This window comes from Ochotona curzoniae, unplaced genomic scaffold, assembly GCF_017591425.1.
Source record: "Ochotona curzoniae isolate NIBS_2020 unplaced genomic scaffold, NIBS_Ocur_1.0 contig_46, whole genome shotgun sequence".
NCBI lineage: Eukaryota > Metazoa > Chordata > Mammalia > Lagomorpha > Ochotonidae > Ochotona > Ochotona curzoniae.
Window position 1 is genome coordinate 9,464,145 of NW_024466340.1, and position 16,767 is coordinate 9,480,911.

Sequence of the window (16,767 nt, forward strand, 5' to 3'; positions counted from 1 at the left end):
GGGACTCCTTTTGGCTCAGTCTAGACCTGGCTGGTGTGGCCATCTGGAAAGTGAACCCACCGATCAAAGATCCTTCTCTTTCTCTGTATAACTCTGCTTTCAAATAAAACAAGTCCTTAAAATCAATCAGTCGATCAAACAATCACACATGCACTACCCTGCTGCCCTGGGGCTGTGGCGGGCAGTGAGTAAGCAGGTGTGAAGGCTCTGAAGCTGAGGCTCTAACCCAGGCACTCACCTGCCAGCCTCCTCTTCTCATATTTAGCTTGTTCCTCACGTGACAGTTCGTGAAAGGCTCGAGCAGGTCCCTCTGGGAACAAGGGGGGAAACTTCTCTGACTCCAATTGGTGCTGAATCCGATGATATTCACTGCGACTGGCAGGCACTAGGAAGGAGGCAACAATTCAGGTGAAAAGAACAGGACAGGACAGACCCCACTGCCCTGCCAAGCCCCGGCCTAGGTGGCTAACACTCACTAAACTCGCCCCTCCACTGCCAAGCCATCTTCCTCTGGCAGTTGGCTCCAGGCTTGTTGAAGTCACATGCAGCACAGGTGGCCTCATCTACCATGGCTGAGGGCTGAGACAGGAGAGAGGACAGTGAACCAGAAAGCAGTTAGGGTTCATGTAGGAAACTCAAGATCCTGAAATGAAATGTTGAGGCTCACCTGTAGGCGGTTTGTCAGGATAATGTTGGGGTACATTGCTCCCACGTCTAGGTGGTAGATAAGGGGACACTCGATTCGGTTAGGGACCTCTTTCAGGGAGCTAAGTTTGGTCTTAATTTGATCACACACCTAAAAGAAAGGGAAAATCAACAGAGGGTAGTAACGTGAAATGAGGGGTTACAGCAGGGATCTCAAAGACGTCAGACACATGCCCCAGCCTGTCATGTTAGCACAGAGCCCAAACAAAGAGAAACCCACACACACAGCACCTCCACCCCCAAAAAGCCATCAAGGCCAGGAAAGAACTCTGTGTGTGCCTTGAGCCATGTGTCCCAGCACTGCACAGCATTGACTGTAAGACTAAAAGTGGTAGTCATGTGGCAGCAGGCTTAGAGATTGGCCACAGGGCCTACACTCACTGTTGGTGCCTGCACTGGTGTCTGCACTGGCTTGTGGGACCCAAACCTCGGGCTTTGAAGCACTGTGTGACTTTCCAGCCCGACTTTTTCTTTTGTCATAAAGATTTATTTATTTTTATTGCAAAGTTAGATATAGAGAGAAAAGACAAAGAGGAAGATCTTCTGTCCAATGATTTACTCCCCAAGTGGCCTCAATGGCCAGAGCTGAGCCGATCTAAAGCCAGGAGCCAGAAACCTCTTGGCCTCCCACGTGGTAGCAGGGTCTCAAAGCTTTGCACCATCGTCCATTATTTTCCCAGGCCACAAGCCAGGAACTGGATCGCAAGTGGAGCATCTGGGACATTAACTGACACCCATATAGTATGCTGGTGCTTGCAGATGGAGGATAAGCTAGTGAGCCATCATGCCAGCCCCTACATCAATTCTTAAAAATTCCAAACCAAAGTTTTTGAGCATATTACAGTGTTGAGCAGTGCCCAACAGAAAGATGAGAATCCAGGGCCTGGCGGAGTGGCGCAAGTGGTTGGGGTCCTCGCCTTGCACACCCGGGATCCCATATGGGCGCCGGTTCTATCCCGGCAGCCCCACTTCCCTTCCAGCTCCCTGCCTGTGGCCCGGGAAAGCAGTGGAGGACGGCCCAAGGCCTTGGGACCCTGCACCGCGTGGGAGACCCGGAAGAGGCTCCTGGCTTCGGATCGGCATAGCGTCGGCCGTTGCGCTCGCTTGGGGAATGAATCATCGGGCGGAAGATCTTCCTCTCTGTCTCTCCTCTCTGTATATCCGCCTTTCCAATAAAAAAATAATAAAATAAATCTTTAAAAAAAAGGAAGATGAGAATCTCAAGAACCTGCCTCTTTGTCAATGCTTTCTGACCATCACTGAATGCACGCTGTAGTTTTTGCGTAGAGCACAAGATACAAATCATGTGTGGCAAGGCTGCGCTTTCTGCTCAGTGTACCTTCAATGCAAAGAGCTATAGAGAGAAAGGGAGAATGGAAGGGGGAGAGGGGAGGGAGAGGGGGACAGACAGAATGGTTGCCAAGAGCCAGGACTGGTTCAGGTCAAAAGCAGGAGCCAGGAGCTACCTCTGGGTCATCGTACAGGTGCAGGAGCCCAACTACTGGGATTACTTGCTGTTTCCCCGGGCACACAAGCAGAAAGCTGGATTGGAACTGGAATAGCAGGATTTGAACCAGTGCCACAGGCTATGCTTTAACCCATTACGTCACAATGTAGACCTTCCTCAGTGCACTTCAAGAGATGTGCCTGAAACTGACACTTCAGGTAGATCACATTACTGGCCATAGGCACATGGCTGTTGCACCAGGGACCTGTAATTGTGTCACAACCACAGCACCACAAAGCAGGTACACAGTAACATGTTCCTGAAAGCAGCAGGCTGTGAGAAACGGCCTGTGAACAGATGGATTTCTTGCCTCATGATGGTTACCTCCTGAAAGTTGGTGACTTGCTCCATTGGCACCTTCTCCTCTTCTTCAATGGCATGACGCAAGGTCTTCTCAACTCGCTGCAGTAGGGAGTCAAAGGCAGCAGGATTCTATGACAAACAACAGGAGACCTCAATCAGCTGGGGAAAGGCACAGCCTTGGAGCTCTGCCCTGGAGAAGCTTGGGGAACATCTGTCTGATAAACCACACCTGTGAGAGGGTCCCAGGAAAGAACAGGCAGGAAGAAATTCATTGAGATCCCTCTGGCTTCAGGGTCCCACCCAGAGCCAGAAAGAGAAGAGGCAGAAGCCTAAAGCCCCAGGAGGGAGTCACACCATCCTAAACCGGCAGGGGATGTCACTTCGGAAGACCCCAGATTCCAGCGCCTCCACATGCCCCCCAACGTAGGTCTCAGCGTCCAGCACATGGCCATCATCTGTCAGCTTGTTAAACTCTTGCTCCTGCTTGTTGGGGAAGATGATGTTGGCATGGAAGGCCTGCACCATCAGCAAGGCCTCGCACAGCGTGCCAGAGCCCTTCCGCAGCACCTGTAGGAGAAAGCGAGGCTTCAGACATACTCAGCTGCCGCTCCTAGAGCATGCAGTCACCAGGAAAGGATCAACATCCGACTGCCAAGACAAAGCAGAAAAGGCCCAACCACAAACAGGGTGAGTTGTGCTGCCTGCAAGTGCACTACCATGGGGGCCTCAGGCCCTGGGGGACAATCACACATCCCAGTCCTCCCCGCCACATCAGCACCAGCTTTGCCAGAACCATTCCACCTCCATCAGGCATCTGCATACTCGGGAGGGTGCAGGGCACAGAGAAGTGTGAACCAACACAAAGAGTGTGGAGCAGCAGCAACGGGTACTGACCTCATCAGGCTCCATGGGAATAATGGTGCAGAGCGCGAATATGAAGGGGTGGACATACTTCATGTACAGGTAGTAAGTAGCAACAGCATCTGACACTGAATACGTAGCCAGAGTCTGCGGAAAGAACATCCAACAGTCTGCAGAGAGAACACCAGAACCAGGGGTCCAGGAGAACAACTGCTGCGCAGGGGCAGCCTGTGAAGCAGAGGGGTAATGCACAGGGGCAGCTTGTGAGGGGGAGGGGAGGCCAGGGATGCGAGCTCACAGCTGATGTACAGGTACGGGATAGGACAACGCAACCTGGAAGAAACGCAGTGGCAATGAGGCAGAAGACCAGTCCCTGTGTCCCAGGCGACCTGGCCCCTATCTAGAGCTCGTGTGAGCTTGTCAAGAGGATGGATGTGGCTCACATACCTGGGGTTGCTCAGTGGCCATTCGGCACATGTCCTCAGGGTCCAGCTCTACAGGGTCATAGCCCAGCTTGGCCTTAGCAGCTGCCTTAAGATTATGACTGCCCACAGGAAGGTAGCTGTCCCTCTTCACCCACCTGGGAGAAGAATGAGAACAAAGGTCAGAGATGACTTTAACCTGGAGGACCCAGAAATCAGGGGAGGTGACACAGAAAGACACAGGATCCCAACAGGAAACCCTCAAGAAACATCCCAATCTCACAAAGCCAGGAACCATCAGAGCCAGTAACCCACTGAAGAAAGGATCCAGCCTCTTGTGGCAAAGGAGACCTCGGGCCTTCTCTGTGAGCCACACTGGGTGCCTGCCCACCCCTCAGTACAGAAAACCCAAGATTATACTACTTTCAAGGGTCTGCCACCCTCCACTGGAATCCCTCTGCACCTCTTACCACCTCTCTGTCTTCGTGACCAGTACCACCTCCTGTGCTCCCCCACAGGGACCTCCTCCCTGCAGTCCCTTCGACCTTCCCTTCTCATTTGACTTCTCACCTGCAGAGTTCACGACTCCCAGTCCACCACACATGTCCAGACATGCCTTAAGGAGACCTCTGATCCAGCAGGAACTTCCAGGCCTCCACAATCCCAGCAGCATCTGCCTTCACCTCAAACCTGTTTTCAGGTCTACCCCCGATATCCGATGACTGCACACAGTCCCTATCACTGAAAACAACATCTCTCTACCTTCCCCACCCTACCCCAGCATGCCACAGCCCTAACCTCCCAGCCTTCCTCTATAACCCTGTGGTCAGACCCCAAATGCTCCAGGGTCCCCCATCATAGCACAGAAGACATCTTCTTCTCCAGCTTCCCTCTGCATTTCCACAACCATTTCTCCTCCCAATAAGATGTGCCTAAACTCCCTCCTCCTTCGCCAGTATCATGACCTTCTGCACCTGACAAAAGTTATCATCCTGAGTCTGGACATGTCTGGCTTGTGCGGAAACCACTTGTACTATGAGATGAGCCTGGCAACTCCAGATTCATCCACAAATTCCCATAGCATGGAGCGGGAAGCAGCCTACCAGAATGACCATTCCCTGCAGGCTGAGACAAAGAAATGTTGCCTGACAGCTGCAGCTGCTGTCCTCTTCTCCCTGCTCTCACTCCTGGGACCACAGAGACAGCTGTCCTCTTCTCCCTTCCTCACTCCTGGGACCACAGCAACAGCAGCCAGGCACACGTGGCAATCTACCTGAGACAATCCATGTGGATGCACTGGGGCGCCTTGTACTCCCCCTGGTTGTCCTTCTGGAAGCCGATCTCCTGATACATGCTCAGGCCATGGACTGCTGCCCTGGCCTCCACAAATGGCCTAAGGATGAGGGAGGAGAGACAAGCAATGGGAAAGAGTTAACCTTGAATTCTCTTCTTTATTCCTCTTTTGGACACAGGGAAGAATAAATCCAGGAGCCCCTCAACATCAGTCAGAATGAGAAATGCACTGTTGCAACCATAAGAGCTTCTCTTACATCTCTTGCCCATCACTTTCAGTTGCTCACAAATAAGACATTAGACCCACCAATCAAAGAAGTCTCCATTGTAGGTGACCATGATGCTGGGTTTGGTCTCCTGGATATGTTCAAACCACCTCTGGATCAGATGAACCTGAACTCAACAGATCACAACAGTCAGGTTTCCAGTTTTTCTTCCTCAGACTATTCCCCTAAAACCTCTCCCCAAACTGGGAAAACGTTCCTGTTAGTCTTACTGCTGCGTGCTATCTCAGTTTCCACCAAGTGAGAGCATCACACTGCTCTTCAAGCTCAGTGGGCTGCAGTTCTGCTTCAGTGCAAGCCTGATCTTAAAAAGGTTGGCAGATCCCTTCTTCTCACTTTGTCTCCAAATATGGGAACAGCTGCTTGAGTAATGTCTCTTTACCTCATCAGGTTCATTGAAGACACAAAAGGGCCCCTCATATTCTTGCTTGGGGGTAAACTCGAAGTCTTCAATGTCTTCTGAAACAATCTCCCTGTTGGTGATGAGGTAACCCTGGTGAAGTTTCGTAAAAACAAGTCAGAGACTCCAGGACTAACAGAGCCGCCCAGAAACGCTGCCTGGGTGAGACCTTAACATCTCATTTCCATTGGCAAGGATGACAGAACAGCTGGCTTAACTTCCTTGGATGCCACTGACTTCCTGACCCAACAAAACAAAATTCCAGCCCTGGGGTAGAAAGCATTCTAGTCTGGGGAGTAGATAGGGTCCCTGTCCCTGGTCTTCACTGCCCAGAGGCCACCCAGCACACCTGGCCATCAATCATGTAAGAAATCATCATGATCTGGTCCGTCTCAGCATCAGGAAATTTGAGGGGTAGTTTGGTCGTCTCGATGTCAAATGCCAGAACCACAGGGTCCTAGAGGGACAAAATGCAGCATGAAGTTGGTAAGAAACTACGCTGAGGCCTGGACACACACCACTGGCCTGCTCTGCCTCCAGCTGCTAAAAGCAAGAGCTGGACAGAGTGAGGACACGTAATGTGAGGCCCAGTGACTTATGTTAAGCTCAATATAACCCACTGCTGGAATGAAAATATCAACCGTAAAGTGTGAAGCTAGAACTACTGATCATTGACGCCCTTTTGCCCCAAAGTTCTGCAAAGCACGCTCGCTCATTTTAACCACAGGATAACTTGACAGAGAACTGAGGCACAAACAAAGCAGACATCCTCACCTGAACAAAGGCCTTTAAGTTGTAAATCTACGGTTCTGCAAGTCATTTTATTATCAACTATCCAAAGAGAAGTCACAGTTTTCCCTCAATAGCTCAAATCCAGCCTCTCTTAAATATTGATGCCATTAGGTGGAAAAAATAAATTATAAGAAACTGAAAAAAATTCCAACCCCATCATTTTTTTCTAGAAAGCATTTAAAGAAAAAGAAAGAAAAAGAAGCAAACAAATCTGAATTAGATTTAGATGGTGGAAATGTAAGAGGTACTTACAGGTCGTTCAACAAGGTCATCTCGGCGGGCAATTTCCACTGGAAAAGCGTTTCCTCGGAATCTGACGTTATACCAATGGGCCTGCAGGAGAGAACAAACTGGAGTTCTGTTTCTACTTCTCTATGGACTTAGCACCAAGCATCATCTCCAGGCTGCTGTGGAATTCATGGGAGCAGCAGTCTGCTCACCCACAACTCACCACGTGTATTTTGAGGTCAATGGAGAGGCGGATATGATACGGGACGTCATACTCCCGCATGTCCACTATGTTGTCCAGTTGGTTGGCTATCTTCTTAGAGGTTTCCTCTTCATCAGTAATCACACCACCCCCTTGCAACACACTAGGAAACAGAGCAGTCATCTCAATCATGTTTGGTTAGGGACAAAGGAGTAAAAACCAGAGTCCAAATGGAGCAAAGAGCAAACCAAGGTGGTCAGGGCATCAGAGAATCACCCTACGTGAGCCACAGGCCAGACATGACAAAACCCAGTGTATTTTGAAAGTACATGCATTTTTAAAAAAAGATTTATTTATTTTTATTACAAAGTCAGATACACAGAGAGGAAGATCTTCCGTCTGATAATTCACTCCCCAAGTGAGCGCAATGGCCAGTGCTGTGCCGATCCGGACCCAGGAGCCAGGAACTTCCTCTAGGTCTCCCACGCAGGTGCAGGATCCCAAGGCTTTGGGCCATCCTCGACTGCTTTCCCAGGCCACAAACAGGGAGCTGAATGGCAAGTGGAGCCTCTGGGATTAGAACCCATATGGGATGCCGGCGCATTCAAGATGAGGACTTTAGCCGCTAAGCCACGCCACCGGGAAAATGCATGCATCTTACGAGTAAGGAAAAGTAACCAGTGCAGCCTGCACCTTCTGTTACTCAGAATCTTCTTTATTCTTGTAAGGATTTATTTATTTTATTTGAAAAGCAGAGTTATAGAGTAAGAGGAAGAGAGAACCCAAAAGACCTTCCACCCACTGGTTTACTACTTCAATGGCTTCGACAGCCAGGACTGGGCCAGAGTCAGGAGCTTCCTGGGCATGAGGGCCCAAACACTTGGACCATCCTCTACTGCTTCCCCAGGCATATCAGTAGGGAGCTGGCTCAGAAGTGGAGCAGCCAGGACTTGAATTGGCACCAGCCCCTGAAAGAACATTTCCAGTAAACATTAAAGTGACTTTCCAGGTCTCAGAGATTTAAACTAATCTACCATCTCACTGAAAAATCCCAAAGTGTGTATCTTACTGATTTTATTAGAAAATGTACATTAAATGCCTAGCCATATCATTTATCTATAGCCTATCTTTATCCATTTATGTAAAAGCAGACACTGATGTGATGTTAGATAAATAAGAAATTCACATTTCCTTTTTTTTCTAAAAGAAAAAAAAAGATTTATTTATTTTTATTAGAAAGGCAGATGATATAAAGGGGCGACATGAAGAGAAAAACCTTCCATCTGCTGGTTCACTCCCCAAAAGCCTGAGCTGATGGCAGGAGCTGAGCTGATCCTAAGCCAGGAACCAGGAGCTTATTCTGGGTCTCCCACGTGGGTACAGAATCCCAAGGTATTGAGCTGTCCAATGCTGCTTTCCCAGGCCATGAAATCTGGGCCCACAAGGAATGCTGGCTTTTGCAGGCAGTGGAATAGCCAGTTGAGCCATCACAGCACCCCCTACACTTTATGTGCTGAACAGAGTAGACCTTAGCTTTATACAACCCATCCAGGGCTTCTGCCATTTCCACAGCTTCCATACTGTCAGTATGAAAACACAGAAGATGATTAACAGGTCCATGCTACAGCTGGGTAGTGAGGACTGGGTAACAGCCACAAAAATGGCTCTCAGGTTGGCATACAATGATGTAACTAACAAATATTAACTATTTCTGTATGGGTTTCTCTTACCAAATCCAAGCAGTGAATCTATCACCAAAACTAACTCTACTACTAGCCCATTAAGCTCAAATACTGAATGTAATACTTAGGTGGGAAAAAAAAGTAGACAATGAGTTTCAAAAATCACTTAAGCCATTGGGAATCCAGTTTCTACTCATATTTTTAATTTTTTAAAAAGATATAAAAGATAATTATTTTCACTGGAAGGGCAGAACTAGAGAGAAAAGGAGAGAGAGAGACAGAGAAAGATCTTCCATTTGCTGGTTCACTCCTGAAAAGTTCACATCTGAAAGTGCTATATAGAAAGAAGGAGAGACAGAGACTTTTGTTTGTCGGCTCACGCTACAGACAGCTGCAATGACCAGGGCTGGGCCAGGCCAAAACCAGGAGCCAAGAACTTCATCCAGTCTCCCATGTGGGTGGCAAGGGCCCAAACATTTGGACCATCGTGAACTCTGTTTCTCCCAGGCCATCAGCAGAGTTACAATAGAAATAGAGCAGCCAAGGCATGGTTCAGCACCCATATGGGACATCACTGTTCATATAACATAAACAGCAGATAAAAATTTCCATCTTGGGGCTAGTGTTGTGACATCTAGAGCTAGGACACCTCCTGTGACGTTAGCATCCCATGAGTGCTCCTGAACACTCCACTTTGGATCCGACTCCCTGCTACTGTGCTTGTGGATGCAGTAGAAGATGGCCCCATTGCTTGAGCCACTAGTCCTAACTGCCCCACATGAAACCTGGATGGATTTCTAGGTTCCTGCCTTCAGCCTGTACTAGCCTGTCATTGTGGCTGTTTGGGGAATACAGTAGTAGATGGAAGATACCCAGCCCTACTCTGTAACTCTTTTAAGTAAGTACTTCTTCCTCTTTCTTTAAAGATAGCAGTGCACATGAAGCAGAGTCCATTGCTGGAGTCGCCTTATGGCTGAATTCCCCACCTACTCTCATTTGTGTCATTCTGGTCCAGCTGGTGCACGGCTCACAGCAACATTTACCTGGAGAGCATAGCTGTGTATGCATTGCTTGCATGGTCCAGCTCCCGGTTCTTCTTCACAGCAGGCGATATCTCCTTCCTCACTTTAACAAGATCCTCCACAGTGTGGAAGGAGAGTTTGATATAATTTCGCTTCAAACCCACTAAGTGATTTGGCTGTAAAGTGAAGAGATTATGCTCACGAATTCAAGAAAAATCATGTAAAGACGCGAAGATCAAAGAGCTGGTGATCCCAAAAGGCACTCACTGTCCAGCTCCGCATGAGGCGCTAACTCAGGCCACTAGAGTGCTTTAACGATTTCATGAACAATTCCACCACCCAGCAAATGACCCGACTTTCTCTGTCTTCCATCTCACCTGTTTTGGATAGTTTGACTACCAACCTACTGACCCATGGAAAGTCCAGGGACACTCACCAAGTCCAGATCCTCTTTAGGCACAGTCTCTATTTTTGCAATTTTACCCTGAAACTTCTTGGAGAGAAAGGAAGAAACTTCTCGCTCACAACCCTGCATCAGGATCAGAATGAAAAGACTATCTATTAATACTTCCTTGTCTGTTTTAAGGTTCCATCTACCACAAAGAGGTACAGATTATTTAACCTGGTTCTGGAAAGCACAGACTTACCTTTCTGGTTGCAATGTAGAAGTAAGGTTTGTAAGGCAATGCCACCTGCAAGCAAGAGTCACCAACACATCCGAGATGATGAGAAAGACAAAAGCGAGAAGAAAGTGAGAACAGTGCAGCTCCCTCCTCTGCCTGGCCAGCTGCCTCCCGCCCTGACAACCCTTGGGAAACAGCACAACAGGAAATTACAACCTGCACCACATATCAAAGGGGCAAGAATCTAAGAGACACCACACTGGTTGCTCTCAGATTCCCAAGCCAACTTATTTGAGAACATCTTGAAGGACGACAGATGCCCTCCCAGGGCCCACATTCCTCCCAGGCTTTAGGCCATGCACATTAGAAGCATCCACGCCTTCTGACAGTGGTAGAATTACATGAATATCTGCCATCTTGGACCCAGTAATGCTTCACGAGTGGTTTTTAGGTTTTTGGGTCAGTGCCTTACCTTAAATCTGCTCCCATCATCTTGAATAAAGTAGTAATCCACCGCACTGATTAAGCGTTTATCTTCATCTAAAATCTCAGTCTACGAGGAAATCAGTCAACTTAGGCAAAAGACAATCCTCTATACAGTCTAAGAGCTCCTTTTCCTTTTACTCTCTGTGAAGCTGCGTACTTCAGAAACAAAGTCTGGGGTAAGCCTTTGAGATAGTAGTCAAGACATTGTTCAGAATGCCCACACTCCATAGTGGATTCTTTTTCAAGTCCTGGCTCTCCTTCTGACCCAGCCCCTGCTAATGCATCTGCGAGGTAGTGGGTGGCGGTGCAAGCACCTGGGACCCTGTCAGCTACACGGCAGACCCAGACGGAGTTCTTGGCTTCCAGCTTTGGCCAGCCCAGCCAAAGCTGTTGTGGGCATCTGGGCAGTGAACCAACAGAACAAAACCCTTTGTGTCTTTCAAAAGGGAAATCAGTGGTAAATCAAAATTTTTGAAAACGAAATACTCATAGCCAGCTTTGTACCACACCCCTTCACAAATATCACTAGTCTCATTCATAGGAGCCACGTTAGCTTCCAGAGATTTCTCGATTTCTGCTTCATAGCCCTTAATTATGTTTTTAAGATGCTGGACTCTATGCTTATAATGAAAGAATCTTAACTTGAACTTGAACTGTAATACTGCAACAAAGTGGAGGAATCCACCACGGGGGGAGGGTATGGGGAGGGGTTGGGGGAATCCCAGAGCCTATGAGACAGTGTCAAATAATGCAATGTAATCAATAAAAAATAATATTAAAAAAATACTTACAAATCTTTAAAGAAAAAAAAAAAAAAGAAAGAAAAACCCTCCCACCTGGCTCCCCTAAACAAGTTTGCCATCAAAGGTGACACCTGCTCTTCTGCAAGCAGGTGAAATAACACGGGCACCAGAATGGCCTGGGTGTGGCTGCGTGTCGAGGCCATGGGATCACAAGTGCTTACAGGATGCATGTTGATGAGCCAGCCTGTCTTCTCACCAGGCTCTTTCAACCTCTCAAATCCAAACCGCAGGTCCATCTTATCTGTCCACTGACTCCGCTCCAGGCGCTTAACTGCCGAGACTGAGGAAGAGGGGCCATCATCCCTGAGGAGACAACCAAGTGTCACCATTTATGTCGCCATCAAATTTGGCAATCCTAGGGCCTGGCAGCATGGCCTAGTGGCTAAAGTCCTTGCCTTGAATGTGCTGGGGTCCCATATGGGTGCTGGTCCTAATCCCAGAGGCTCCACTTTCCATCCAGCTCCCTGCTTGTGGCCTGGGAAAGCAGTTGAGGATAGCCCAACACCTTGGGATCCTGCACCCACGTGGAAGACCTAGAGGGAATTCCTGGCTCCTGGGTCCGGATCGGCACAGCACCGGCCATTGCACTCAATTGGGGAGTGAATTATCAGGCGGAAGATCTTCCTCTCTATCTCTCCTCCTCTCTGTATATCTTAAAAAAAAAAAGAATTGGCAAACCTCAACCCACCTAATAACATGTTTCTTTTTTTTTTAAAGATTTATTTTATTTTTATTGAAAGTCAGATATACAAAGATCTCTGTCCAATCATACACTCCCCAAGTGCTCACAACAGCCGGAGCTGTGCCAATCCAAAGCCAGAATCCAGGAACTTCTTTCAGGTCTCCCACATGGGTGGCAGGGTCCCAAGGCTTTGGGCCGTCCTCGACTGCTTTCCCAGACCACAAGCTGGAAGCTGGATAGGAAGTGGGGCTGTCGAGATTAGAACTGGTACCCATCTGGGATCTCGGCATGTTCAAGGCGAGGACTTTAGCCACTAGGCCATCAAGCTGGGCCCAATAAAATGTTTCTGGTACATCAAGGTACACCATCCTGAAGAAATTACAGCATGGTAAAAGGCTGATTAAACTACAGGACTTTGGGTCTAGGAACCCATTTATGATCTTGGGTCTCTGGTAGGCAGGCAGAGCTCCAAGCCAGCATGCCATCCCACCAGGCTGGGGAACCCATGTACTCCCATGTACAGAGTCTATAGATTGCTTAGGGAAGCGAGTATGCAGATGTGTGGGAGAGAGGATCACTGAGGAAAAATGTTGCAGGTGAAGAATGACCTCTGAGGGACTTCCACCAACAAGGCCACTGTACTTGCAGGTATGTGAGGAGGCAGAGACTGAGTGGTTTGGAGTGGGGAAGCCAGAGGACCCTTCTGGGTCAGACTGATGCATGCAACCAAGTGGGAAACCAAAGCTGGGCTAGTTAGCATTGACCACTGCCGACCACCACCCACTGCTGCAGACAAAAGCTAGGGCTGGAGGCCTAAGGGACATGGCTAGATCACAGTACCCTCCGGTGAGTATAGGAAAAGGAAACAGTTCATGTTAGAGCTAGGCCATAACAATATGCGAGAACCAGGTCTGGCGGAAAATTCTGTGGAGGATACTTAAGTGTGAGAGCTGGAATGATGGTGTGATCTTGGTTAGACATGACTGCAGTGTCCCTCGGCATGGGTGTGGACTGGGTCTGGGGTGCATCAGACTGGGCTAGCTTCCAGCACCCACTGGAGTTTGTGGGAGCTAGGGAGGATATAGGATGGTTGGGCTAGGTCTCAGTGCCCACTGAACCAGATGAGATCTGAATCTGGGCATGGACCAGGTGTGGCTGAGCTGTAGCATCCAACAATAAAAGCCAGAATGGGTGTGGGCCAGTTGGGTAAGTCCACTATTCCTGCCAGGACAGGAGGCAGATTAAGTCAATCTTGGCCAAGGACTCACTAGTGTGTGCCAGTTCTGCCACTGGAAGGAAACCTGATAGAGGAGCTTGGGGAATTCCTGTCAGGACGCAGTCCCTTTGGGTGAATGCAAGAAGGCTAGGAGCAGCCCAGGCCAGGGTGCAGTACTGCCAGCATGTATGTAGATCAGGCCTGGGGATAGTCCAGGTTAGGCTGCAGTATCCACAATGAGCTGGAACTGGGGACAGATTGAGTTGGATCAGGCTATAGCACCTGCCAGCAAATGTCAAGGTGAAGTAAGCCATGCCAGACTGGGCAGCAGCATCCACCAGCACACATGAGATTTGGTGGGGGTGTGGCTTTTGCAACCCCAGCATGTGGGAGTGCTGGGGTCTCCCCTGCTGGGCCACTGCTCCCACTGGCAAGCTTGAGAATTGCGAGCAGGGACAGACCAGGATGGGCAGAGACGTAACATCCATTGGCCTGCATGTGAACTGGGTTAGGGGGAGAGTCAGGTTGGGCTAACCAACTATATCCACTGGTTCATTAATGAGCCAGGGTTAAATGCAGCCTGGTTGGGTTCTGCCATAGCATCAGCTGGCAAGTGCCGAGATCAGGGACAAATTCTGTAAAGTTAAACTGCAGAACCACCTGGAAAGTACAAGACCCAGCACTGAGAGTAGGGGAACTATGGGCACATCTCTGATGGGTTGTAACTCCCACTGGTGAGCATGAGAACCAGGGCTGGGGAAGGGCCTGGCTAGACAAGAGATGGCACACACTGGCATGAGTGTGGGCTGGATAGTAGGGTTGGTCAGGCTGAGCTAGGCTTCAACACCCATTGATGTGAAGAGCTGAATGGGATGTGGGACAGATTGGGCCGGTCTGATGCACATACTGGCAAGCATACGAACAGGGTTGGGGGTGGGCCTAGTGTGGGTTACTCAGGGTCATTCCAACTAGGCTGCAGCTCTCACTGGCTTATGTGATGGCTGAGTGTGTGGTTGGCAGGGTTGGAGTTAACCACAACATCCATGTTTATGTAAGAGATGGGACTGGTGGGCCTGGCAGGCCTGGCACGGTGCCCTAGTGGCTAAAGTCCTCGCCTTGAATGCACTGGGGTCTCATTTGATGCCGATTTTTATTCCGGCAGCCCCTTCCCATCCAGCTCCCTGCTTGTGGCCTGGGAAAGCAGCTGAGGATGGCCCAGGGCCTTGGGACCCAGCACCCATGTGGGAGACCTGGAAGAAGCTCTTGGCTCCTGGTTTCAGACTGGCTCAGCTCCAGAAGTTGCAGCCACCTAGGGAGTGAACCATCGGATGGAAGATCTTCTCTGTATATCTGACTTTGTAATAAAAATCTTAAAAAAAAAGAAAAAAAGCTCCACAGAACTAAATGCATACATGTGTATTAGAGGCATGTAAAAGAGGTATAATCTGACTAAGATCTGTAACTTGATAATAACGTCAGTGGATCGTACCAATCTGTTTATTTGCCAGTGTCAAGTTTTGCAAGATGTTACCACTGGTGACAATCTGAGGGAAGAGATACCTGGTCAGCTCCATTACTGCTGACCGGACAGGAGAAAGATGTTTCTTTTAAAATGCCCAAACCCAGAATGGAGATGACAGTTTGTGAATGCTGACAGGATGAAGCAAGCAGCTTCAGAGCCAGGGCGATGCAGCAACCTGCCACAAGCTGAGACTCATGCAAGACCAAGAGTAGGTCAGCCTGGAGACGGAGGCCCAGGCGAAGGGGCTAACATCAACATTTAGGAAAATAGGGGCTGGGCAGGGGGTCCACACTGGCAGAGTGGGTAAAGCTGCCACCTGCAACAGTGCCCCACTCTGATCCAGCTTCCTGTTAATGCTCGTCGCAAAGCAGAGGACAACTGCCCAGGACCTTGGGCCCTTGCAGTCATGTGGGACACCCTGAACCTCAGAAGCCCAGTTCCAGCCATTGCAGCCATTTTAAGTGTGGGTCAGTTGCAGGGAATCTGTCTCTCCTTCTCACTTTGTAACTCTGCCTTTCAAATTTAAAACAAACTAACAAAGAAAAAACTCTAATGGAAGAATATCCAACATTTTTTGGAAGAGTTATTTATTTTTATTCGAAAGGCAAATGAAATTTAGAGATAAGGAGAAATATATCTTCTTTCTGCAGGTTCACTCCTTGAATGGCTACAATAGCCAGAGCTGAGAGAGCTGAAGGCAGGAGTCAGGAGCTTCTTCTGGGTCTCCCACAGCTGCAGAGTCCCAGGGCTTTGGGTCATCCTGCCCTGCTTTTCCAGGCCATAAGCAGGCAGCCCATTTGATATTTCTGCACTGCATGTGGACGATTAGCCTACTGAGCCATTGCTCCAGGTCCCTCAAAGAGTGAATTTATACTGTTAAACTACTAAGGACTTGTGACAGTGACAACTACTGTTACTTAAAGTAATAACTTGTTACAGCAACAACAGGAACCAACACACCCCATAGCTCTTCTGCACCCTTGCTCCTCTCACAACCGTTCTCCCGGCTCTGTATTTCACTTTCTGTCCAGCTACAACACCACATTTGAAAGCGGGCGACAGCAGTCACAGTCACGACCACAGCCATGGCCCTGGCGTCCCGCATGCCCAGTGTCAGGACAGTCCCTCGGAGGGCGGCGCGATCGCCACCTCACCGCGGACCCCCGGCGCAGCTGGCAGCGCTGCCTGGCCACCACAGCCGGCCGCGCCCCAACCAGCCTGAGGCCAGCATCGGGCCCACGGCCGGGCCTGAGCCGGCATGCTCCCGACGCGCACGGCACGGCCGCCACTACCCGACGCAGCCCCGCCTGGCGGCACGAGAACCACCGGCCGCCTGGGCAGGCGTCCCTCCCACCACGGACCCGGGAGCACCGCGCGCCCTCACCGACTGGCCTCGGCGTCCGCGCCCAGCTCGGCGCGCCGCCGCCCGGTGTTGTTCAGCACCATCGCGCCGCCAGAGCTCCTCAGCTTCCCGGGAGAAATTTGGCGCGCTCCCACCTGCTCTCGCGAGAGACCGGAAGCGTCGCGCTCTCCAATCAGAGGGGGAGGGAGGCGTGTCATCAGGGGCGGGGCAGAAGCGCGGAGAGGCGTGCGGCGGAGTGGGTCGGGAGGCTGGTGGACACCGCCCCGCTGGGATCGCCTGACGGTCCGCCCTGCCCCGAGGCCCCGCCCCCGCCCGAGGCCCCGCCCCCGCCCGAGGCCCCGCCCCGCCCTCTCACGAGGCCCCGCCCCCGA

General features: G+C 50.0%; 1 protein-coding gene across 2 annotated transcripts in view; it reads right to left on the reverse strand.

Annotated features, from left to right (window-relative positions):
• Nucleotides 1-16,479, reverse strand: part of POLE (DNA polymerase epsilon, catalytic subunit) — a 54,149-nt gene extending 37,670 nt beyond the window's left edge. For both annotated transcript variants that reach the window (XM_040987175.1, XM_040987176.1), the window contains exons 1-19: nucleotides 16,418-16,479; nucleotides 11,775-11,916; nucleotides 10,797-10,877; nucleotides 10,349-10,393; nucleotides 10,138-10,230; nucleotides 9,723-9,877; nucleotides 7,019-7,160; nucleotides 6,820-6,900; nucleotides 6,125-6,232; nucleotides 5,758-5,868; nucleotides 5,399-5,484; nucleotides 5,072-5,191; nucleotides 3,824-3,956; nucleotides 3,410-3,523; nucleotides 2,870-3,082; nucleotides 2,537-2,644; nucleotides 668-796; nucleotides 477-579; nucleotides 239-385 (exon numbers count right to left, since the gene is read on the reverse strand). In XM_040987175.1, coding sequence (XP_040843109.1) covers nucleotides 239-385; nucleotides 477-579; nucleotides 668-796; nucleotides 2,537-2,644; nucleotides 2,870-3,082; nucleotides 3,410-3,523; nucleotides 3,824-3,956; nucleotides 5,072-5,191; nucleotides 5,399-5,484; nucleotides 5,758-5,868; nucleotides 6,125-6,232; nucleotides 6,820-6,900; nucleotides 7,019-7,160; nucleotides 9,723-9,877; nucleotides 10,138-10,230; nucleotides 10,349-10,393; nucleotides 10,797-10,877; nucleotides 11,775-11,916; nucleotides 16,418-16,479 — 2,173 coding nt within the window. The remainder of the gene's footprint in view (nucleotides 1-238; nucleotides 386-476; nucleotides 580-667; nucleotides 797-2,536; nucleotides 2,645-2,869; nucleotides 3,083-3,409; nucleotides 3,524-3,823; nucleotides 3,957-5,071; nucleotides 5,192-5,398; nucleotides 5,485-5,757; nucleotides 5,869-6,124; nucleotides 6,233-6,819; nucleotides 6,901-7,018; nucleotides 7,161-9,722; nucleotides 9,878-10,137; nucleotides 10,231-10,348; nucleotides 10,394-10,796; nucleotides 10,878-11,774; nucleotides 11,917-16,417) is intronic.
• Between the last annotated feature and the right edge of the window lie 288 nt (nucleotides 16,480-16,767).